General features: G+C 34.8%; 1 protein-coding gene across 1 annotated transcript in view; it reads right to left on the bottom strand.

Moving 5' to 3' along the window:
- LOC147069866 (uncharacterized) overlaps positions 1 to 25,694 on the bottom strand; it is a 226,061-nt gene extending 200,367 nt beyond the window's left edge. The window contains exon 1 of the mRNA XM_085950618.1: positions 24,989 to 25,694. Coding sequence (XP_085806744.1) covers positions 24,989 to 25,000 — 12 coding nt within the window. The 5' untranslated portion in view covers positions 25,001 to 25,694. The remainder of the gene's footprint in view (positions 1 to 24,988) is intronic.
- Positions 25,695 to 26,269: the final 575 nt, after the last annotated feature.

Below are 26,269 nucleotides of genomic sequence, written 5' to 3'. Positions count from 1 at the left end.
TGCGGCGACTTCGGTCTCGGGTAACAGCTCCTGGACAAATGCTTCACATCAAACGTAATGTCTCATGATTATCGATTAAGACCGAGTGTGGTGCGAGGCGGATTTGGTTTGGAGGGCGTGTTGGTGTTGTGCTAACAATTATTGTAAATAACCGCATTGTTCTTGGAATTGCTCCGAGTGATAGGTATCCGTGTTATTTTGGAGCAATAAAAATGACGGAAGCGTGTTACCGTGTGTTAACTATTAAGAATAGCCTATAAGTATATAATACTAAGCTTACGTTACACAAGTATTGCATCGCGAAACAGAGGACAGAATAAGATAAGCATTGGAAACGGTCCGGTCACGACCGTAATGGAGAGAGCACCGCCGCAGAAGATGCTCGTACGAAGCGGAAAGGTTAACCACCAACCGGTTATCGGTCTGCGGGTTCAGGAAGGAGTTGCGCGCGCAGTCGCGTCGACACGCGTGCCATTCGTGACACCTTCACCTGACGATGACGTAAAAACGTCAACCTAGGGCCCTCTCATATCGAAAGACAATAAATTATTATTATTGATTTGCGACCATTAAACAAATTCCCCAAAAATCTTTAAATTTACTGATAACTAGTGCATTTGCAAGAAACCTATTCACACACAGTGGTGGTTTTAGGTAAGTACGTGGAGGTATGTAATGCTGATAGGTTTAGAGGCACCCTTTTGATAATTTTGCTGTACGATAAACCGCCATTACAATAATATGTATTACAAAACAACAATAGGTATGTTGTCAGGATTTTTTATGCTTTGATTACTTTTTAATATAACAATATGTCAATGCTTTCTGACAAAGTAGCCGCATCTTCTGCTTTATTGAAGACCATCTCTGCTCTCAAAAAAACTAATATTTGTATTCTTTCGTTCATTTGCCGCCCTTTATAATGTACCACCCCCAACGCACGACCCGCCTCACGGGACGTCACTAGGTCTAATCTCAGTCTAATTTCACAGTATATTGCGAAAGATGAAAGCAATTCGATTTTAGAATCGAACAATAATTACACGTGTTGATGTATTGGTAACAAGTTCATTATTTTTCTTCTCCTGTTGGCAACCCCGAAAACAAAATGGTTGGTCTAGTTTAAAATCGCTTTGTTTACAACCTACGTACAGACCTACAAACTTATCTAAATAATGGATGCGGGAGCCACTGTCGAAAACTACCCAATCAAGACTCGCAACTGTACAGAATCTGACATTCGAATGACGTTTTCAAAATGGCGTCCATATGGTAGTTTGTAGTTCTATTTTTGACCGTTCTTTAGATAAGTTTGTAGGACTGTACGCATTTCTCAGTATTTTGCGTGATTATTAATCTTTGAAATCAGGGTCTATGACCTATCTATTGTTTTTGTGCATAAAATTTACGAGGGAGGGGTGAAGTTAACTTTTATATTCAAATGTTTGTTTTGAGCAATATGTGAGATGCGTTCAAATGTCAAATTGAACTCAAATTTAATTATACACTATCTAATCCTGTGAAATTTAAATATTCAAGACTTACTTTGGAAATATGTGAACATATTGTAATCATGTATGTAATTAACTAATTGGGTGAATCTGAAAGTACAATGTCATAGTAATAGTGTGAAGTTTTCTTCAAATGAACCAATGATGCGATGTCGCTTGTAGCTAACTTAATCAGTAGACCAGTGGGTCTATTCTATACTTATCGAACACTAAATTGATAAATAGTATCAAACTTAGGGTAGGTTTGTATCAAAATATTAGCACTTATTGTAACAATTACACGAAGCCGGTTTTTATTGTTGCAATAAGTGCGATATTTTAACAGCAGCAAGATAGGTGCTGTTAAAATATAGCACTTATTGCAACAATAAAAACCGGCTTCGTGTAATTGTTACAATAAGTGCTAATATTTTGATACAAACCTACCCTAAGTTTGATAATATTTTTCACTTTATCACTTTAGCGGTCGATAAGCATAGAATAGACCCACTGAGGCCTTTTAGGCATCATCTCCATATAAGTTTTTTTTAACATATTTGAGTATAGCTTTGTTAGAAAGAAGGAATTTTATAAGTTGAAGATGCATCGTTGGACCTGCAGGAAGCCCGCAGGGCTATTCTAAATAGTTAACGCGGTAACAAGATTCCGTTATTTTTATTGCTCCAAAATAACACGGATATCACTTAGAGAAATTCCATAAACAAGGCGGTAGCCTACAATAGGTAGCACAGTTAACTTTTTGATTCTAATGTGATGCATTTGAAATCAAATAAGACGTGTTAACTGTGTTACTCAACGATATTATTTGACATGTCGTGGTTAACGCGGACATTAGGAGCGTGTTAAAGAAATATCACGCTTGAACGGAGTGGCGCGTTTAGTGACGTAGAGGCCCGACGCAATGACTGATTTTAAGACGGTTCTTGTCGGTTTACACTTTACAGGAAGCCAGCAGCAAGCAAAGTTTGAAAATAGCCGATATATTGGATTATTTGTTAGGTTAGGTTAGGTTTTCATTATTGAATTTTGCTGAAATCAGCTATGAAAATTGAAATAGTGTTCATATTGAATTAATAAAATTTGAGACCGTATAGTATACGGCCATTCTTTCCGATGAAAACTCACGGCGAACTGTGCCACGTTGAAATGTTTTACGTACAATTTTACATGTAACCCAATAAACTATCTTGTGTGTATAGAACGGGCTGCGGACACCAGCTAAAACTATGAATGACAGCCGTTTGCCTGACGCAGAGAAAAATGTCCAACCTCCTGTTAGGAAAATGCACACCAAAATTAAGAAGGAGATTTACAATGAATAACTCAATGACATAAAATTGATGCCATAATACGAAGCAATTAATAATAGTACATACGAACTTCATAACGAAAACGAAAATTAGTGAAAGAAGAACTTGAAAACAATGGCTCGTAAAAATATCAACGTTATTGTTATAAAACCTGCCATTATATAATTATTTTCATTCAGATTTATAAATTTAAATATTATAATAATTGTAAGTAAATGATATTCGGGTCAGTGAATACTATTATTACGCATTATTCGACATTCTGAAGGTATTAATTTAGTTGTACGGCGGGACGTAAGAGTTTTGAATATGCCTAGTAATTATTTTTTTTCACATAGAAAACAAAAGTTTTAATATACTTAAATAAAAAAATTGTGACACAGACCTTCTAATAAGCGACACAGATCGATACGTTGCGATTTCGTTTCAAGAGGTTGGAGTGGTAAATGACAAATTTATGCGTTGACACATTAGCTCTGGGGCTTTCATAAACGTAATACAAAGGCCCCTTTATTCGAATACAAAGGCCTCATATATTATATCGAGCGCGACACCGGTGTCCCGTCTGAAACGGGCCTTATTTCGTCACCTCAATACTACAACTACATAACACCGATTTTGGTAATTGTTGGGTAAATTACATTTAAAAACTTTACTTCATTAACATAAATTTAGCCTATAATTATTATTTAAAATAAAAATGGAAAATCGTGGTTGTCTAAATGGAAACAATTAAATAATGTTCAATTGTATGAAAATATATTGTACATATACATATTATTTTATTTATTTAATGCATTTATGGTTTTAGTCATCTAATATTTTCAAATACGAAATTAATACAGTTCCCCATTAACTTCTGACTTACCTAGTTGTATCATTTTGTGGAGAAGGAAATGTAGAATCATATTCAATAGCTATCTCAAAAACAGTGTAAATCAAGTAGTTTATCGTATTGAGGAAACGATTTGATAATTGAACCTTCCATAAGCCAATAAACAACAAAAATGGAGTAATTTCCATTATTCAAATAAATCTACATTAAGTATATTTTCATCTCACGAAACTGGGTTCAGTTACACGTTACATGGTGTAACGATTAAGATCTGAAAGGCGTCTGTTGGTGTTCAATCAAACCTTGCGTGTCCTAAAACTACACAAGATATAAAATTAAAAATCAATTAACAATAACTTCGAAATACAATACTGTATCGCATCACACGCCTTTACTTGTTGTTTGTACTACTTAGGGCCAAGACACACGGCAATGCACACGCCGAAAGTTCCAAATCTATACAATTGAAATCAAGCAAGGAACCATTATAATTGGATACAATTAATTGTCCAACACAAATGTCATCTCTCATAGGGTTTGCCTAAACGTCCCAAACCTCATAACTAACCAACACAGCAAAATACGAATAACTGACTATGCTTAGTGTGCACTATTTACGTCAGATCTTAACAGCCTACTTCCACCTTTCACCAATGATACATACCGATACAATAAAATTTAGAAGATGTAAAAAATAAAATTATAGAATAACATTCTCGGTGAGGGAAATAATTTTGTTGTTATCATAATAATATATTGTCGGTTTAAAATATGCGAGATATTTAAATGTCAAGTGAATTTGATTCATACAACAATTAGTTAGATCAGCACGTAGGCCAACAACAATTCATCAAATATTATCAAAAACTCACAATAAAATTATATATTATGCAGACTGGAGCCAAAACATTAGAAATAGACGTACACAAGTACTTAAAAATGAATCAATTAAACATCTAATTTTCGAAGAAATTGGTTGACAGTGAACAGAACAGAACAGATTAATTCACATAGGCTTACTATTTTTTGTTTGTTGTTCGCCGATAAAATATAATATATAGGTAAATAAATTACTGTGTTACTAATTTGATGTGTTAAAACCACAGAACAGATTAATAAATAGAATTCAGATAGGCTATTATACTCCAATGCACTATATTTCGAAGCAGGGTTTTGAATGTGTCAGTGTCCTACGAAAATGAAGCACGCATTATAGACGTACAATAGTGTGTGTTGCAACCTTCAAATACACCAATATTGAATGAGCGTCAGTGAATAAACCGAGAGCAGTCGTCAGAACGAAGGACAACTTTAGAATGACGTATTCTTGAAACGTGTTCAAGTTTATCCCATATTCTTCCACACTAGAGATCGGTTGCCTGTTACTCCACACCAGTCACGTACATACAGATGATTTTTTGTCGACGATGCAGTAAAAATAAAATTACCCTAACTAAATCTATTGCTACTATGTAATGTGTTTTGATGTATCTATCTGTCTGTAGCGCATGTGGTGTAAATTTAAATGTGTAAGAGAGCGAGACAGGGATAAGACGTATGAAAAATGGTAAGGTGAGTGAAAACATACACGTAAACGCAAACATAAATAACTGCACATCAATGTAACTAACCCTCCCAACCACTTTGTACGAAAACATGAGCTTGGCTATTTAAATATTTATAAACGCTTGTGATATTTCTTGCATACTTATTTAAATACTAGAAAAGTTAATCGCATATCCAGATATTTTGGTCGAGCATTCTTACATCCCCTGTAGTGCAGTCCAACCATCAAGCTAGTATTAATTATATATGGATTATTATTTATTAACTGTTTATTATAAATTATTTAAGACTAAGTAAAAATAAGTGTATTAAATTTGTAAAATTCTATAATATATGAAACTGTAGTGGTTCCGTCCCGGATATAAAAATCAATACACTGCCTGTCTGCCTTCCAACAGACTTTCCGTAAGAATTGAATGATGTTATTCAATGCATTTTTTACCTGCCTCTGAATCGCGAATATTTTTTAGATTTTTTTACACCACGTAACACCGTTTACAGTTTGCATTTTTTTATATCCAGGTTAAAAAAAGGTGTCCAAACCATGACGACGGCGATCCGTTTAAATGAGCCGAATCAAAATTAAACTGTACCTACAACGCATGAATTTCATGAAATTGCGAGAAGCCAGGCCTTCGGTTCAACAATTAATTATTATCTTCTTTTGGGGATTCATTGCACTCAGCGGCAAACTATCGTCCTACTACGCGACGATAGGGGGAACTACGCCTCAGTTTAAAGCGCGGGGATGCACAGGTTCTCTTTCTTTTACTCCCGTGGCAGATAGTGAGTGACGCAATACGAATGAAGCGATACGATGAGGTTACGCCGGCTTCCTCGTGATTAATTTGAAAACTACTTTCGAGTAAGCTGGGTTAGGAAATAAATTGGAATGGGCAATGCTTCCCTTTCAAAATACCAATTAAATCACATTATCATATTACAAATGAACATACACGCCTTATACCCATATTAGATTTGCACGCACCTACGGTGCAATTGACGCGTTGTACGTGTCCGATATAACTATAGGGTTTAGGGGGATAAGGTATAGGGTTTTTCATTAAGAACCATTGATCTTTTAATGATTCTTCAGTAAATCCATAGTTTTGCGGGATGTATGGCATGTGGTACCGTCTTCGTGGAACTACATGCTTGTCAGATCCATACCTTCCAATTGAGACAGATCAAAAAAATCCCGGATCATCGAACGGTATCTATCACTATTAACGGTCAGGGCAGCATCAATCTCATCTTGGAAGAAATACGGGTCAATGGGCGCCAATGCGATGGACGTTCTTGAATCTCTTGAGGATATTCATTCGCCCAAAGTCGACATTGAACCTCGTCGCCCAAGTATAACGGTAAAGGTTTCAGACTCTAGTGAGTCTAGGTCGAATCAAAACACTGGCCGTTTCGGTGAGTGGCATCTCGTTTCACTGGCGTTTCAGGGCATCATATACATTACCAGTGGCAAAGGGTGGAGATAGGCTGTTAATATCCTACATAAATAGTGAACGCTAAACTTTGTCAATCTTACGTAGGTACTTATTTGTTTTTATTGAGCTAAGACTACAATTTAAAGATGTGTCGGTTATTTTTTTTTTAAATCAATTAAACCCTGCCTAAGCCAAACCATAATCATAATGCTATGTTATGGACGATCCGACAAAATAGTGCACACCTTTTCATTGTTTTCGTTGAACTATAATATACATATTACACACGGTGTTAGTGTTTTTCAAAATCAATTAAGCCCTGCCTCAACTGAACCAAACAATAATGGATAAAAAAGTATTATTCTATCCATAAAATATCCAAAATTATATAAGTATGATTTAATGGTATAATTTTAGATATTTTATACATAAATGAAGATTTTTTGTCTATTCTTTATTATGTCTTGGTTTTCGCAGGGTTTAATTGAATTTTAAAAACTAACCAACATCATCTGTAAATTGTAGCATTAGTTCAATGAAAACAAATACGTATGACTGACAAGGCTTAGTGTGCACTATTTATACCAGATCTTAACAGCCTACCTCCACCCTTGTCCACTGATACCTACATATTATTTTCTACTATACAAATTGTTCATACTTAGCTGCCCCATTTTCGACCTTTACACATTAATTTAAACATGCTCTGTAATTATGCACATCTTCTTCAAAATATTTGTCAGGCTGCTGTTAACACAATGCCTACTACTAACTGATATGTAAATTAGCGGTCGCCTCTATAATATGTACCTATATTGAACGTGCAAAATAAAATTTACATTCACAGAAAATGCCATCAAAAAACACACGATTCATCAAAATTATACACAATAATAAATTTAATGTATTCGATGATAGTATTCACAGAAAATGAATAGATATCAACTTTCACTTGAAACAAAATCTATTATCGTATCTTCACAAACATACTTAATTATGTAAATGATGTACACTTTATTCAGATATCGTTAGCGCATATTTGGAAATAATTATACGAAGGAAACTTATCATAAATACCTACTCCACAAAAATATCAAAGAAATCTACGAATTTTGGAACAAACGTTATTGATGAAATTGTAGAGGAAAATAATGATGCCAAAGGTCACAGAACACATTAATACATATACGACTGGTCACAATAGAGACGAATAATTTTAAGCAAGATTTGCTTTATGGCTTAATCAATTATAAACCCCAAGAAATACTCTGGCATGTCTTAAAAGACCTTACTTAAATACCAACACTATTGAACGCGCGTCTCGCTTACATGACATACTTTAATATTATTGCATACTCTGATTATGTGACGTATTTTTAACATACTTCGGGTAAAGTTGTGATTATATTGAGATGCACGTCGGGTACTGTCACGGTGATTAATATAGTATATTATGGTTTCGTCATTTTGCAGAATATTTTGAACGATCGCTATCTCTGTAAATTTTATGATGGACAACACTAATGTATTTTGAATTATAATTCATTATTCATGCTAATTTCGATTAATTTTAACAGTTTCTACGTGTGCGTACGTTAAAATTACTTGCGATATTACATCCATAGATAATATTTTGAACAGAACCAAACCTGTAGAGTGTAGACCAAAGATAATACACAACATTATTATAGATAATACATGGTGTCAATCGCTAAAAACAAAAAACACGCGATTTCGAAAATGTGTAGGCATATAGACAATGATAAAAAAACGTTCATTGAGTCATGCGTGTGTCGATGCAGTGCGGTACAACGTGAGGTGACCTCACTGTTATTCTGGTGATTTCGGCAGATTTTGCTAACTGACAATTTTCGTTTAAAGGTTTAAAATGTGCTACGGGACGGGAGCATCAGGCTGATTACACCAAGAAAAACGACTTTACACACTTTTTCCCGTAGTGGCAGCTTACTGTGACGTCACGTGATAGTACGCTACGAGAATATCAATAATATAATCACAACTTTAGATTATCGCACATTCCTCCACACAAAATTAAACAACGTTTCAGACTATCACACTATGGTACGAGTATATAGCGTAAGGGGTGACATTCGTTCAATCGTATGGCAACAGGTTGCAAAAACTGACAATCAAAGACATACAGAAAAAGCAACACAAACTCGATTAGTCACAATATTTCACATCTGACCTAACCCTGGACTTGCGCTGGAATTCCGAAAAGCTTTGATACATCATGCATACTTTTTGGTGAGTTACTATTATAACCCACAGACGCAACGCGTGTCAATTGTGCCACTCAATAAAAAAAACAGTGTAATCTAATACTGCAGGATCTTTTTTAAAAAAAATGAATTTTAAAATAAACATGCCGTCGATTTACTTTCCCAATTAACACAACGCAAATATTTCATAAGTTCGATGCTAATATCGGCAGTAGGTAAGGGAGCATCTGATATTTATGTGCTTTGAGCAATGTGTCGTAAACCATCGCGAATTCCACACCTCATCGAGCCGTCTCATACGGGCTTCTTACTAAAACGCCGTATGAACAGAAGAGTTTTATTCAGCATCCACAATGTTATCGTAGTGTGTAATTGGATTTGAAAAACCAATTAACACCATCTGTAAATTGTAATCTTATTTCAATGAAAACAAATACGTATAACTGACAAAGTTGGATGTGCACTATTTATGTCAGATCATAACATCCTACCTCCAACCTTTGCTACTGCGAGATACACAGACAGTAAATATAGTCTTAATCAGTCTTCATTATTAATTTACGTCACATTCCTCATTATTTTTCCTCTGACGTATTTGTGCAATACAACTTGAGTAACTGTTAATCCATGCTTATAAGTAAATGTGTAAACGTCAAATTCTCTTGTAAATACACAGAGATGAATATAAAATGGGCATGAGAGTGTGTCGTAGCGTATTTACGTTTGTCATTTAATGAGATGCAAAAAAACAGACTCGCCCGAGTAAACACAGCCGACTTGTCGAATGATCGATTCTAGCAGATTTATAAATACCACTTGGCAGATTTAGCCACTTAGCACAAGACGTGTTAGGAATTTAGTTAAGGGGGGACATGCTCGTCGAAGGTCAAAATTGAGTTTTTATTGTATTTTCAAACCATGATCCTGGACACTCCTTAAACGTTGTAGATGATCTATTTATATAATTTTGAAGCCTTATTATCCTTTATAGTTATTTTAAACATTTGATGACTGCATGAAGTATTTTTGTTACATAAAATAGTATTCTTTTAAACCTCTCGCTCTAATGTTTTAGAATATAGTCATATTTCGGTACAGAACTGTGCAGTGGTGTTAAGATTTTTTACATTTATTAATTTTTAAACGCATTTATAAAACCAATAGTATAATTTATTACGAGATAATTTTTGTAAAATATTCACGATAAAAAATTATTTTGATAATCTCTGTGATCCCAAATTTGACAAGAATTAGGCATTTTATTATTCAAAAAATCGGCAAGATTAACACATTTGAAGATGAATCTAAAGATACTTATTATAAGCTATGTCTTTGCCCATTCAAGTGTGATAAAAATCTTATGAATAATGATTGCTTTATAATAATTATTGACCTAAGAATAAGGTAGTGTTTTTTTGAAATACGCCATTTCTTTTGTCATTCTCTAGTGGTTAAGCTACAACATACGGCCGTAGCCATAAAATGACAAACTATAATTAAAGTAGGAATTAAAATTATGTTAACGCGCGTGTTTGAACATGTACCTAACTGAATTTTTTTTAATTTTTTTTTAAACGGTACATGTTCAAACACGCGCGTCAATATCATTTTACTCCCTACTTCAATTATAGTTTGTCAATTTATGGCTACAGGCGTATGTTGTAGCTTAACCACTGGGGAATGACAAAAGAAATGGCGTATTTCAAAAAAACACTACCTTATTCTTAGGTCAATAATTATTATAAAGCAATCATTATTCATAAGATTTTTATCACACTTGAATGTTTAAAAACATAGCTTATAATAAATATCTTTAGAATTGTCTTGAAATGTGTTAATCTTGCCGATTTTTTGAATAATAAAATGCCTAATTCTTGTCAAATTTGGGATCACAGAGATTATCAAAATAATTTTTTATCGTGAATATTTTACGAAAATTATCTCGTAATAAATTATACTACTGGTTTTATAAATGCGTTTAAAAATTAATAAATGTAAAAAATCTTAACACCACTGCACAGTTATGTACCGAAATATGACTATATTCTAAAACATTAGAGCGAGAGGTTTAAAAGAATACTATTTTATGTAACAAAAATACTTCATGCAGTCATCAAATGTTTAAAATAACTATAAAGGATAATAAGGCTTCAAAATTATATAAATAGATCATCTACAACGTTTAAAGAGTGTCCAGGATCATGGTTTGAATATACAATAAAAACTCAATTTTGACCTTCGACGAGCATGTCCCCCCTTAAAGCATACTTAATTACTATGTGTTTGCCGACTTTTAGATTATTTTTTTATGCTACAATCATATAATATTATAATATAATTCAGTAATTATTTCCAATTTCGCGGAATATTATGTCAGAGGTTCCGCGATAATTCACAAAAACTTGCGAAAAAGTATGACGTTGAACCCAGGGTGCACATAATTAATGGGAACTGAAATAACTGACTGGTGTGAAGTAACAGGCGACCGATCTCGAGTGGAAAAATATGGGATAAACTTGGACACGTGTCAAGAATACGTCATTCTAAAGTTATCGTTTGTTCTGACAACTGTTTTCGGTTTATGCACTGACGCTCATTCAATATTTGTGTATTTGAAGGTTGCAACCAGGGAACTAAGAAATAATGGGAACTGAAATACCTAACGGGTGTGGAGAAACAGGCAACCGATCTCAAGTGTGGAAGAATATGGGATAAACTTAAACACGTGTCAATAATACGCTTGCATTTCGCTCTGACAACTGCTATCGTTTTATGCACTGACGTTCAATCAATATTGGTGTATTTAAATGTTGCAACACACTATTGCACGTGTATAATGTGTGGTTCATTTTCGTAGGACACTCACTCATTCAAAACCCTGCGTCAAAAGGTAGTGTATTGGGGTACAGTACACTCTAAATAATCCGCCGCTCGATTATCCGACAACTACTATAATCCGCCGTTATTTTTATTAGTTGAAAGCACAAAATCAAGCTCTTTAATTCGCCGGTATTCGATTGTCAAATTCAGAAGTCCGCCGCGTACAAGTATACAACGCAGATGGGATGGGTTTATTTTGGAGACTTCTCCTTCGTAAAACGTACGTTCATCGCGAAGAAAGTAATGTACCAGGGAGGAAAGTGCCCAATGACCGCATAACAATTTATGTCGTGCTCCAATGCAACCGGGACACACAAAATGAAGCTTTTGGTCATAGGGAAAGCCAGGAATCCTAAGCCATTCAAGATTATCTGCCTGACTGAACAACTGGTTTTGTCAAGTGATTTACTGTTTCATATTTAGTTTAAAAATATGTGTAATTTAGTACATAAATACTTGATTTTGTTTATAAATAAAACCGTAATTTGCTAGTACAAATTTCTCAAAAAAACTATTTTTACGAAATACCTGTTTTGATTTTTACATTATGTTGTATGTATGCACTATAATCCGCCGCTTTCACTAATTGGACACTTGTCTGGTTTTTGGGGTGGCGGATTACTGAGAGAATACTGTATAGTGTATAGCCTAACTGTTATTATTATTTTATATATTCTCTTCTCTCTTGCGAGGGTAATATTTGTTATAATGTAAATCTCATGTTGTGCAAGTCTTGAATTTAGATTTGTTATATCCACAATGTTTTATTTTCTTAAATAAATAAATAAATGAAATCTAATGTTCCACCCCGAGCCAGTGTCGGTTACCGTACATGGAAAGGCCGAAACAGACTGAGAAGCATGGCAGGGGCAGGGGCAGGGCGCGAAATGGGGTTCTCCGATGACCAAACCTGCGAGTGCGGCGAAATAGAAAGCATGGAACACCTATTTTCATGCAAGGCTTGCCCAGTAAGCTGCAATTTCGACGAGGAAAATGGTGTTGCCTTCGCCGACTTCTTTAGCGACACGTCGTAGCTATTGACGACCCGACACGACGAAGAAGAAGTGGTTTTATAATATTCATTTGAGTTGTTTTAAAATTATGTATGTTTAACCTTAATGTCGAATAATTGAAATCATTACCTTTAATGATACAAAAATGCATAAGTAACATCTCTAAACAATGAGGTGTCATTACATTACCCACAGTAATGTCATCATAGCTTGTATGTCTCTATCCACGAGTACTATGTCATAACGCGCAATGATTGTACACACTTAAGACATTTTGCTCTTTCGACGGAAATCAGTTAAGTACACGATCCATTGTGTTGTTATTCTATATCGTAAGGTCAATTGCGATCGTCATCTTTTGATTGTTGTATGGGAAATATCATAATGCGCTGCGTTAAGCCTATTAAAAGGTGTGATTGGGTAACATAGTCACGTGGCTTCAGTCCATGTTTTAGGCAAGAGCTTCCAAAACCGGACTATTTAAGTCATATTTAAGCATATTAAGTCATATTTAAGCGTCTAAACAACGTCGCTAGATTCGTTGTATTTATAATAATAAGAATATAGTGGTAGAACCAAATGCTGCAATAGTGGAGAGATCCAAAAGTTATACGCAGAATATCTAATGGATACTAAAGACCGACAAGTTTAACGTGAGGCTCCGCTGCATAGGTGCCGCGGAGCCTCACGTTAAACTTGTCGGTCTCTACGTAATGCTTATAATAATATTTATTGTGTATCATGAGTCATGACCCATCCTGAAGCGGGCCTCCAGGTCTGGATCTTTGGAGTATGTTTCTTTACATTGCAGTAACATTTTCCAAATGGCGTTCCAGGTAAAATTAAGGGTATTCAGTGTACTTTTTATATTTTTGAATAAACCCACTTGTATTACGAAGTTGTCAAATATTGACACACAATAATCAAACATTGCATCCCACAATCACATATTTTAAAATATTAGTATCCTTAACGTAAAATAGTGCCGCAGACGACTTTTTTTTACTATCAGAGAAAATTTGTAATTTGTGTTTATCTCACTTATTTGGTCGACCTGCCACATCGGCCTCCCAGAGTCCAATGTATGCAAACCTCGATAAAGTAGCTTGAACCATCGATATATTTAACTTAGAGAAAACTTATGAAGTTCAAAATGACCCCCGATTTTCAGCAACTCAGCCCAGTGGCGCTGCGCTCAACTAACATTTATCTTGAACACGGACTGGTAATATTGCACGAGTACACCCTAACCAATCTTAGATCTTCCTCTCTAACTTATGGATAAGATGATATTCATAAAATATACCTATAGTTATATATATTGCTGTACTTTTCTGTCGTTGGTAGGTACAGTTACATATTGATAATTGAATAGACACTATTCATCCGACTTAAATATATGAATGGTTTGAACTATGACCATTACACATCAGTTGCATATTATAATAATATTATATGCAGGATTTTTAAAAAGTCACTCAATCCGTTGCACATATCATTCTCTAAATTCGTTTAGGGATTTATTATGGGCAACATTTCCGAAATTTTTATTAAAATACAAGAACAGTAAAGTTATTGTACTCAGCCGATGACAAACAATTCTATATAAATTATACCATAATTCACGGATGTCATGTTAACTTTGGGTCAATATTATGTTAATAAATAATTGATTATATAGCCAAGTATCGTAATGTCATAAATGAATTGGTTTATTGGCCTTGTAATTGATAAATGATTGCAAACCAAACAGAAAGAACACACTAAAAGAGCACCCAATGCAGGGTTTCTTAACCTTTTTGGGCAGCAAACCAGATTGCGGTAATAGCTTTTTAATACTTCAGACTTTCACCGCTGTTTGTTATCGTAATAGATTCGGTATAGCGACCCAAGAAAAGATTAGTAGAATCATAAAATTAAGTTAATAAACTATGTATACTTACTATATATTTGCGGCATGAGTAAGAGAAAGAGAATATACGAATGTGTTTTCAGAATTATGTACTTATGTTCAATAATTAGAATGGTACATTCTTAAATCTTGTGAATTATTCGTTGGATAAAAGAAATAGTTAATTAAAAGTAAATATGATGCAATTAAAAGTTAAGGTAGGCTTTAAATAAGCGCCTAGTATGGAGTATTTGCCACTGTCATAATATAGGCCTACGACTGACAGACGTGCGCAGGTGTCTGGTTGAAGTTCCTATAGGAGACAAAGTTCGTTTCTTCACCTTCTTCTTCGACAGATGCGCCCAAACTCTTCCGAATCACGCCTTCGCCACCGCGATGACTTTAAATATATCATCGACGGTGCAGCTGGATCCAACGAGCGGACATACCATCAAGTGTTCTACAGTTTCCTATGTGCAACATTCATCAAGTCATCGGATTATCCTCAATTCAGTATTGGGAGTCTTCGGATATTGTGTCAGATATATTGATACAATGACGACAAAGTGCAGTCGAGGAGTGTACACAAGTCATGGCCCCCACATCCCAAAACGGGCCCCCAAGCCACGATGTTTGGCAGACCCCCCCAACTTATCGCTAAAGTTAAGAATAGTGTAATATTCTACATTAGTGTTCTCCAAATGATATTCCGTAAACTTAAGGGTAGTCCATGTATTTTTAGTAGTTTTTTTATATTTCGAAATAGATCCACTTGAATTATTGAGTTGTTAACACTCGGCATCGTATTATGAAGCACTGATTGCGACCCCTTTTTGTGATATCCAAGTAACATACGACCCTTCGCCATATTTGATAAATAGTTATTTTTATTAGTCAGGAAACACACTAAAAATAATTATAAAATAAAATACTGCCTGTGAAATAGCGCTTTTTTTGCTATTAGAGCAAATTTATGGTGAATGTTTATCTCACTTAACTGATCAAGCCACCATGCCAGGCCCCCAGGCTAGAGCCCTGTCACCCCCCCCCCCGCCCTTGTGGGGACCATGACCCAAGTATCTCAGTGTTCGGCAAGTGGTCGAGTTTATCAGAAAATAATTAATAAAATTGTTGCACTTCTCTGGTCATCGTTACGTTAATTTTAAATGATGCATAAATCAACAATGATACAGAAGTGTAGTCTACTTTGTATTTAGAGTTGGGTTTCGGGAATTCTCGAGAAATTTTCGAGATTTTACATCCCGAATCTCGAGAATTGAAATTTTTAACATTTCGGGAAATCCCGGATTTCGAGAATCTTTATTATCAAATATTAATTGAAAACACGATTTTCTATATGAAAAAAGTGGACAGAAAACACAAAACGTTCAAAGACCGATTGGGGCATTTAACACAATTAAGCCAACGTCGACTCAAAATGAGCGCAATTTTTGCATCATCAGGGAATTTTGTGTCTCAAAAACGTTCGCGATTGTCAGACGCAGCGATTGACAGTCTGTGTTTTTTGAAATTCTATTTTAATAAGTAATATTTTTTTTTGGAATTTGTCAGTTTTTACACTGATTTTTAAAGGTTTTTTTTAAATTTCCAGATATCTCGAGAATCCTTTTCGGGAAATCCCGAATCTCGAGATTGAGATTTTCTCGGGAAATACCCAACTCTATTTGTATTGATGCTTATATGTAGATAAGATTAATAATTAATTTATGCAAGTAAAATATGTCGGCCACAAATGTGACTTTTGACTCCATTAACAGGATCTATATTGTGAACATAAATGTTATCTGATAATTCTAATCGATGTACATATATGACAGAGATCGGCGGAAACGGGAGATCTCGGCTGTGAAAATCAAATTAAGTATTCGAAATTCTAACGGAAGCACAACACGTCAGATTTCTGCCGAAGTATATATTTTTTAAATCCAATCTTTATCAAACTGGCGATCAATAACTGACCTTATTTTATCTTAAAAATTAATCAACGGTCACTCAGATTACCCACAATTACCTACAGTCAAAAATAAAATTTAAAATAGATTCAATATTAATAATTGTCTTCGATATTACATAAAACCTGAGGGTTAGAGCGGACCTTAGACAATCTTTTTTGAGTTGCTCCGCTCCGGGTCCTAATGCCGGGTCCACATTGGCAACATGTCGCGCGACAACCTCGTTAAATTTTACGATAATTATTATAATTGCTTAAGAAATTTTACGATAATTATCATACTTATCGTAAAATTTAACGAGGTTGTCGCGCGACATGTTGCCAATGTGGACCCGGCATTATACTTGCTACAGCTCCGCTTTAGGGGTTGCTCCGCTCCGAGAAAAAAGTTTTATATTATATTATTGTACATTTTTTTTAAATGAGTAATTTTAAAACAAGATTTATTATTCGTCATTTTCATTATTAATTCTATTAAACGAAATTGCCGACTTCGCGACAACAAATCGTCTTTCATTATCTGCCTCTTCTCATTTAGAATTAATTTTAGTACTAAAAATAACCTCTCGACCCTCGCTTGCGTAGTGAACATACTGGATACGACTCGACATGCCGCCACTGTCTTTGTGTCAAATATAATATTTTCATTGGATTTTAAGACGAAAATCTAACAAAAGTTCGGTGCTCCGGCTCCGGGTAAAACTCCATTGCTCCACTACTCCGTGCTCCTGTTCTGAGCTCCACTCTAACGCTCTGCATAAAACCAATCTCGGGTAGGAACTATTGTCCAATGACTCGACTCTGCAGAACTATGAATCGTCATAGTGATCAAATGAATCTCTCGTTCTCTTGCCTCTTTATAATCAAGTTGCTCCAAAACTCAATATTTAACTGGATATTTAGTGAAAACTTTATTAAGTATAAAGCCTGTCTTCTTGTGATATAAATATTTTCATTTTTTCGAACTTGAACCTGGCTTGCGTGTTCTTCAAGCCAAGCGTCCTGAAAGGCCGCTAAATACCCGTGGCGTCCATAAAATTGTAAAAGATTGCACAGTTTACCGTGAGGTGATGTATCGGAAATCGATGGCTGTACAGCATTAAGATAAAAATCATGTCTAAATAAAACACTTAAGACTTTCTACAAAGAAAATATGTAGGTATTTATCGGCGTTTGCAGGAATTGTATAGTCTGTGCATATAAAATAATACCGTTGATAACTTGACGATAATAATATGTGCTATTATTAGATATTTTATTAAACAAAAGCAACTCAGCCAATATATAACATTGTTCATATCTCAGTGGCGAAGGGTGGAGGAAAAGACTGAATTCCGAGTTAAATAATGCACACTAAACTTTGTCAGACATATTTACCTGTTTTCATTGAACCTAGAATACAAATTATTGCAGATGGTATTAAAGCCTGCCTAAAGCTAACATTAATAGATGAAAAAAATATTTGAATAATAATGTAACATTAAGTATAATAATTAAGTAAATAAAAATCTATAAAATATCTAAAATTATGCCAATAAATCAAATCAATGTAATCGAATATTAAAAACCATCTGCAATTTGTATTCTTAGTTCAATGAAAACAAATAATTATACCTACTGACACAGTGTAGTGTGCTGTATTTATTTCGAATCTCCGCAGGCTACTCCCACTCTTCGAAACTGTCATATGAAGCGCCTTGTTTCAAATCTCCCTAAAACGGTTTTTGAAAAATTTTGAGTTAGATATTATGACGTATTTAGAGATGGATATTTTGTTACATATATGATGGCCAAAGATTGAACTTTAAAGAACGCCAAAAACCGCCAATACGTATGATCAATAATTAGGGTAAATTTCAATACCCGCTAAAATGGTTGGGTGTGCTTTTCAAATGCCCCTAAAATGGATAAGCCAATCGCGCTGGCGCGAAGCCAGTGGTTACGGTTACAGGTTCGAGGCCCGTCGGACGTATTTTTTTTTTCAAAAAAATGGTCTTTTCTGGTAGGTATATATATCCGAGGTGTTTTTAATTTATGAATATTCAACATAATTTTATATTGATAATTTTAATTACTTAAACTATTTTTTGAATAAATATATTTTTAACTTGTACGAACCACATGTTCTCCAATAAAAATAACGAGACGCCTTTGGCGATTTCTTCATGCATCGCTATAATACGTTAGTTGCAGAACTCCCCAAAATCATACGCGTTAACTTCAAAAGCCTCTAAAATAATAGGTAAGTTTCAAAGTCCCCTAAAATGAAAAACATTTGATTTTTAATTTATTCTCTTAGTGATATATTGCTAAAAATAAGTAAAATATATTAACCAAAATACTCTTTAGAATGCATGAATCAAATAATAAATACATCAAGTTTTCAGATTATTTTAATAGATATGAGTTTTTCTCATTTTTCTCAAAACTACCTAAAATCGTTTTAGGGGGTTTTGAAACTAGGCGCTTCATGTCATGATTATAAAGAATAGGTACATTGTAGGTATTATCTAGTAATAAATGATCAGTCATCAGTCATCACACAAATAGCCAAGCCACTGAGTATACACTATTGTCAATTATCAACAATCATCATACTACTGCATTGCTACGTAAAACACTAATTATTTTTTCCTCAAATCCCAAAATTACGCTACAATATTATGCTGACAGCGTTATTGTAACATCAGTCCGTGATCGCAATCCTTAATAAATAATATATAGATCAGGGGTAGCGAACCTATGACACGCGCGCCACTGGTGGCGCGCGAAATGATTTTGCATAGCACGCAGTTTGAAGAGCAAAAAAATACATATAATAATAATAAATGACCAATCGCGTTATGTAAAAATAGCAGGCAAATACTCTTCAAGAATAAGCATTACGTTTAATTTAAATATATAATTGCATAGGTCCGTCCTTTGACTTTATGCGTCACATATAATATTATCACACTAACCTCATCAGGCGGCGGGAGATACCGCGCCGCGAACCTCTAATTTTGATCGATTTACAATGCTTGAGACCACTGTATCGAGAGAATGCCTCATCTGATCGGAGCAATTCTCGTGTCAATTTGTGTGATAAGAACCAAACTGAAAATACATCAACAAACAATTTCATTTCTACCCACATAAAATGACTGCACCAAATTAGAAACAAACACTTGGTGAAGCTAATAGTAGTAGTTCTGGCAGACAGTTTCAAAATTGGTGGACCGAAACGTATGGCGTAACTGAAAAAGTGATAAAGCTATAATTTTGGCACGCGTACATAAAAAGGTTCGTCAACTCTGATATAGATTTTATTTTGCATATTGTATTTTACATGTGTGCATATTATATTATACGACATGCTGGCAGATAGTAATATAATATAAGACACAACATGCGAGACGACGTGTCCTAGAAATCAACGTCGGGATTGCCTAGTCACTGAATTTGTATAAAAATAACTCATATATAAACACTAGCCAGCCAACTATTTAAATTGGTAAATATTTTGTACACATCATAAGCCGTTATATAAACATATTTACTGTGTTTATACTTTATAACAAAGAAGGGTTCATTTGCCTTAGTTGAGAATATTATTATAGGTAGTGTGTACCTAAGAAAGATAGTTTCACAATAAAACATATCTAAGTACCATGTATGTACATATATATACATATTTTGCGGGTCAAAAAGAGATCCTCATCAATGGCTCTCAGCTCAAACAGGTGAAAAACTACATCTATCTGGGACAACAAGAGTCTATAGATGGATGTATATTTTGATGAAATTGTTCACAGAGTAAATCTAGGCTGGAGTTCTTTTGGCCGCCTGAATAATGTCTTCAAAAGTGACCTACCACTGTGCATAAAGCGCAAAGTGTGTGCTTCCCGTAATTACACATGCATGAGAAACATGGACCCTAAGTAAAAGAGAGATCCAGAAACTTAGAGAAGCACAACGTGGTATGGAGAGGTGCATGCTCGGCATAATGCGAAAGGACAACAAGAGGAATGAGTGGATAAGGAGACAGACAAGGGTTTGCGATGGAATAGAGTTCGCAAAAAACCTCAAACGGAAACGGCTGGACACATAGCTCGAACAAGGGAGAATCGTTGGACAAATCTAGTCATCCAGTGGTATCCAAGAGGTACAAAACGTCCGCAAGGTAGACCTAGAGGCCGCTGGATCGATGAAATGATAAAGTTATGCGTGGCAACGCAACGCACAGGACCGAGAGAAGTGGAATTAGCTTGGAGAGGCCTTCATCCAGCAGTGGATAGATTCAGGCTGATGATGATGAGTATTGTTTGATACTCGCCAGGCACGCACACAGAAAATTTGGATTTAATGCGGCGTGAGGGGGCGGGGTTAAGCCAGCTATCACATCTAAACTCGCCCGTCTGCAGCACAGCCATAAATCAAACCTTCCAAAAATGTCGATCCGGTGTTGCATATGAAGACGGCGCACATCTTCCTAGCGACAGTCACACGTAGCCTTCGAAACGTATAAGCAAATATCTATACGTTTCAAAGACTAATGCGGCGATCGGTGAGCCGGTATAGGAATGAAAAATTTGTGGGTGTTCGTATGTGTTCTGACGTCTTCGACTCGCAGCCCGAGCAGCATGCATCTTGTCTATTACAACCATATCGCTTTGGATGTTCATATATTCCACCTACGTGAGGATGAGTATTCATTATTATAGGTGGGCGTTGTTTTATAAATTCTTAAAATAGGGATTTTAGCTCTCTAGCTGATTCGGTGTCCTTACATGTATCTATTTTCTCTTTATACTGGTTTAATATTAAGTATTTCTTTATTTTTTAAATGTCATGGTGTGAACGTCTACAATTTATAATTTGTAAAGTTATTATGAAAAATAAATAAATTTTAATTGAATTGAAGATGGCGTCTGCCAATCTACCTTCGCGATGACGTGATTGGTTGAAATGGATTTAACGATGTTTGAAAATAAGCCTGGTGGATTTGACAATTATTGCAAATCCACGCATTATGCAGTGCGAAGAATCAAACAATGCGTAATCTGTAATCTATCTTCAAAAAAAAAAATAGAGAATCTTCACATTATTATAAATACCGATATGTTAATATTTCATTGACCTACAAACAAAAATCAAAACCTCCGATATTACCCACCTCTTACCAAGTGTTGAGTCATAAAATTTATTAAAATATCACAACACACTGCCGCGATAGCTGTACTTTTTTATTGAATATAATATATCCGGAAACTTCCAACATACGCAAGTAATAAAAAAAATACAGGAAAATAATGTTATTCGTGTATTTTATTATTGTCGAAATAATAAAAAAAATAGGCAATATTAATAAATTATTGATTGAGTCGGGCTTGCCAACTGACACTTTCGAAGGACAGCTGAGTGTACGTTTCGTGACTTGAATAAAAGTCAGTTCAGAATGGCTTTAGTCTTAATCAAACAATTAAACACACTCTGACATAATTAAATAAACCCAAATATAAGTAGACACATGACCAGGTCATGGCCCCCACAAGGGGGGGCGGCTGACAGGGCTCTAGCCTAGGGGCCCGGGCTCAGGGCGGGCCCAGCGTGGCAGGTCAATCAGATATTTAAGATAAACACACATCACAAATTTGCTCTAATAGTAGGTAAAAAGAGTTTACATTTAAAAAATGAGGTCGTTAGATGCATTTTGATTGTTTTGTGTTGATACTTAACAACTACATAATTCAAGTAGATGTATTAAAACTACAAAAATCCCTATAAATAAACCGAAGGCCCTTACTTTTAGCTCTAACACAATTTTGAAAACGCTTCTGTTGTGCGTCACAAATGCCATTAAACTTAGCGATAGGTAGGGGGGGCCGCCAAAGATCCTGGCCGGGGGGCCAGTTTTAGGATGTGGGGGCCATGGACCAGGTATCATAACCTGCACTACTGCAGATGTTAGCAGCATGCCCCTCACAAGAGGGGACTGATAAAGCTCTAGTCTAGGGACCTGGCGTGGCGGGTTGACCAATTAAGTGAGATAAACACACGTAATCACAAATTTCTTATAATAGTAAAAAAACTTGTACTAAAATTAAATGATAATTCACGCGTCGAAATTTATTTTATAAATATTTTTAGTGTGTTTCCTGACTAATAAAAATTACTATTTATCAAAATAGTGCGAAGGGTCGCATGTTAGAGTATACGCTTCATAACTTTTCACTCCGGCTCAAGGATGAAAATAATGTAGTTAATAATATATACTTATATATTAGATTCTAAAAATATTAATTTTACATAGGTACATATACATATTATCTATTTATTTATTTATTACTACATATTATTATATTGATACAAGTGAATATCATTAGTAAGTATTTGCATAAAATTGTCTATACGACTCAAGGCAGAGTTCAATGCATGGAATCGAGTATGTAGGTACAGGGTTTTAGGTAATAATAATAACAATAACACAAAAGCAATTAATAATCCGAAATTACCTATTACTTTTTAACTACTCAGTATAATTTAACTTTGTTTATGGGAAATATGTATGCAGGGCATGCAGTATTGAGTATACTCTCAACTATCGATCTATAGAACAGCGGTTACTAAACATTCTCGAATCACGGCGCCCTCGGTAGGTACAACCAGGGAACATAGAATTGATCTGCTCTGTAGGTAAAACAGTCTATAATACGTTTTTATAAATGTTTCTCCGACATATTTTTATTTTTTATCCTTATGATCCAAATCAAAATATAATATTCCACAACCCCTGGCCAAGATCTTTCAACTCGGCAATCTATTGGTTTACTTTTACTACTTAGATAAACTATGTATATTTTTATTTGAAATGTGTTTATGATAAACCTAGATTTTTTAACTATCAATAAACTTTACCAACAAACAAAAGATAAAAAAGAAATTGCCCATAGTTCATTTAAAATATATAATTTCAATAATTGAACTGGCGTTTTACCTTTTACAAGCTTTTATAATGTTTTTAAAATAAAGTTATTTTTATTAATTCTATTTTAATTGAATCATTTACGTTGACAGCTGTTTCGGGCAACACATCTTCTGAACAGTCGACTATAATTCATTATTATAATTAATAATTGAAGACACAAGCGGATGAAGGCGTTATGTTACATTTTATGACAAAGTCTTTTTATTGCGTGGATGAAGGTGTTATGTACCCATCTTTCATATGGATGTATCAACAACCTTAAAATGTTTATTGGTCTGGCATTACGGCAAGGGATAAAGGGACTGTTACTTATTTTTTTTTATTTTTAGTTTTATTGTTATTTTCTTTAGTGGATGAAAGTGACATGTACACGTTTTTATAAATAAATTACACATTTGAAGTTTTTAACAAACTATTTCTGACGTTAGTAAAATTGTGTGATCCTTAGTTACCTACCACTTGAATACCTCACTAGTTAAATTACCCTCAACTGAAAAAAAAACATCAAAAAAACTTTGCCCTCAATTTACTCAAAACTTTGATTTTGTAACATAACTCCTTCATCCACTTGTGTCTTCAATTATAATACCTACAATTTGCGAACATCTTCAGATTATGGCAATGATGATAATAAAATAAATATATTAACGTGGTATTGCAATACCACTTCATAACTTTGCACTATGATGATTTAATATACTTATCTAAAAAATATTTTTTTTACTTCTATTATCTATTTATTTATTACTAAATATTATGTTAATACAAGTGAATATCATTTGATGATCTAATTTTATGCGAGGTAATCAGGCAAAGAGGCGTATTGGTGTAGTAAAAAGTACAAAGTTTTAAAGCGTAGGTACCTATACTCTACCTTTATTGCAATGTAGGCAAAGTTAATTTACTGTATGTAATTATACGAGTTTATATGTATGTATACAAAGGTCCAGATGTATATGAGTTGGGCGGTTTGCGAATCCTTTTATTTTTCAGATATTGCGACCATTGGTAACATGTAATATTCTTATAAACAAGGATCAGTTGCTATCCATTCACCCTACGACTCTCCAGATTCGATAAAGGGGGACGAGGAACAGGAAAACATGGCACACAAGCATTTTATCACAGTATTTATGCATTCATTCATATTTTCGAGCAACGTGTGAATTTGATTTGTTTTGTGCAAACAGTGGAATTCGAACACAGACCCACCGAGCGTAGTTAACGTAACGGTGACTGCTATCCACTTTCTGCGTGTTAAATAAACAAACAAGATTGTTATTTGATCGGCTTTTATTTTACAATTACCTATATATTATTTTTTAAAACCAGTGTATTGGATATGGAGAAAACTTTCTTACGTGAGATATCATGCCGGCGCTCTATTTAGTGGTGTTAAATCTCTCTGCGCGGTGTGAAGACTCTCAGCAAATGTTTATCTGGTGCTGAATCCCCTGCATCGTCAACCAATATCACAAAAACTTTAAGCCAACAATATTAATATAATCACTTGCTTAAATTATGTTTGGTTCACTGCCTGTCAAACCAAGCCCTCGAGGCAAGCAACGCACAATAGAAGAAAAAATAGTCCCGTTCAAACATTCCTTCACTCATTCGTTTTATTTATTAATTTTTATTTTGTGCACAGGTTTTTTTAGTTAATTGAGTTATGTTATAAGTTATAAAACACAAGAATGCGTATTCATTTAACGTCACGTTGCTTGGGATTTGTTTAATTTGACAGATCACAGAAGGTTCGAAATTTGAAATTTCACCGACCATAAACAAAACACGGCCGAAAACTAAACGTCAGAACACAGCTCATATCAACAGGTCAATTTGGTAAATATAATTAAATTACTTTTCAATTTTCAACAGCATGTGATGTTTTGCACTGAATATAATATTATCTTTGAAGATTTATTCCAAGAATGCAGCTGTGAGCTGGCGATTGTTTATTAATAATCCGCAAAACGAGGCGGATGCAACTTAATTATTGCAGTATGTGCTTATTTTTTCCGATTTAAAAATAACACAAGCAGCGCGCGCGAGCACACACAACCACTCAAAGCCCCTTCAGGCAACAAACTAAAATAAAAACTTCGAAACTTTTGAACACATGCACAGCATTGAACCGGTCTTCCACCTATAAAATAGACTCCGTATCACACTGTCAGTCGGAATAGACAATTTCGATCTTGACTTAAAAAATATAGAAAAATACATCTAGATTAAAAATAGACTTGTACTCAGTGCATTTTGCTGATTATTAAAGATATATTGGTATAGACCTACAAACTTATCTGGAGAATGAAATGGGGGAGCCACTGTCGAAAACTACCCAATCACGACTCGTAACTGGCAAAATCTGTCATTCAAATTACATTTTTCAATATGGCGTCCTATGGTAGTTCATAGTTCCAGTTTTGGCCATTCTCCAAATAAGTTTGTAGGTCTGTACAAGTCTGTTTACTGGAAGCCAGGCGGGAACGGCGACAATTTTCATAGTCGATTTCGGCAACATTGATAAACTATTCAAGAATGATAGGTAAAAGTCGGTTTACGGGAAGCCAGGTGGGAACCGCGCCAATTTTCATAGCCGATTTTGGCAAAATTCAAGAATGAAAACGAAGGAACTCATA

Source organism: Rhyacophila brunnea, unplaced genomic scaffold, assembly GCF_057557595.1.
Source record: "Rhyacophila brunnea isolate RB1 unplaced genomic scaffold, BYU_Rbru_1.0 scaffold_23, whole genome shotgun sequence".
NCBI classification, from domain to species: domain Eukaryota; kingdom Metazoa; phylum Arthropoda; class Insecta; order Trichoptera; family Rhyacophilidae; genus Rhyacophila; species Rhyacophila brunnea.
Note: the sequence above shows the minus strand (reverse complement) of the source record. Positions and strands in the feature narration are given on the sequence as shown.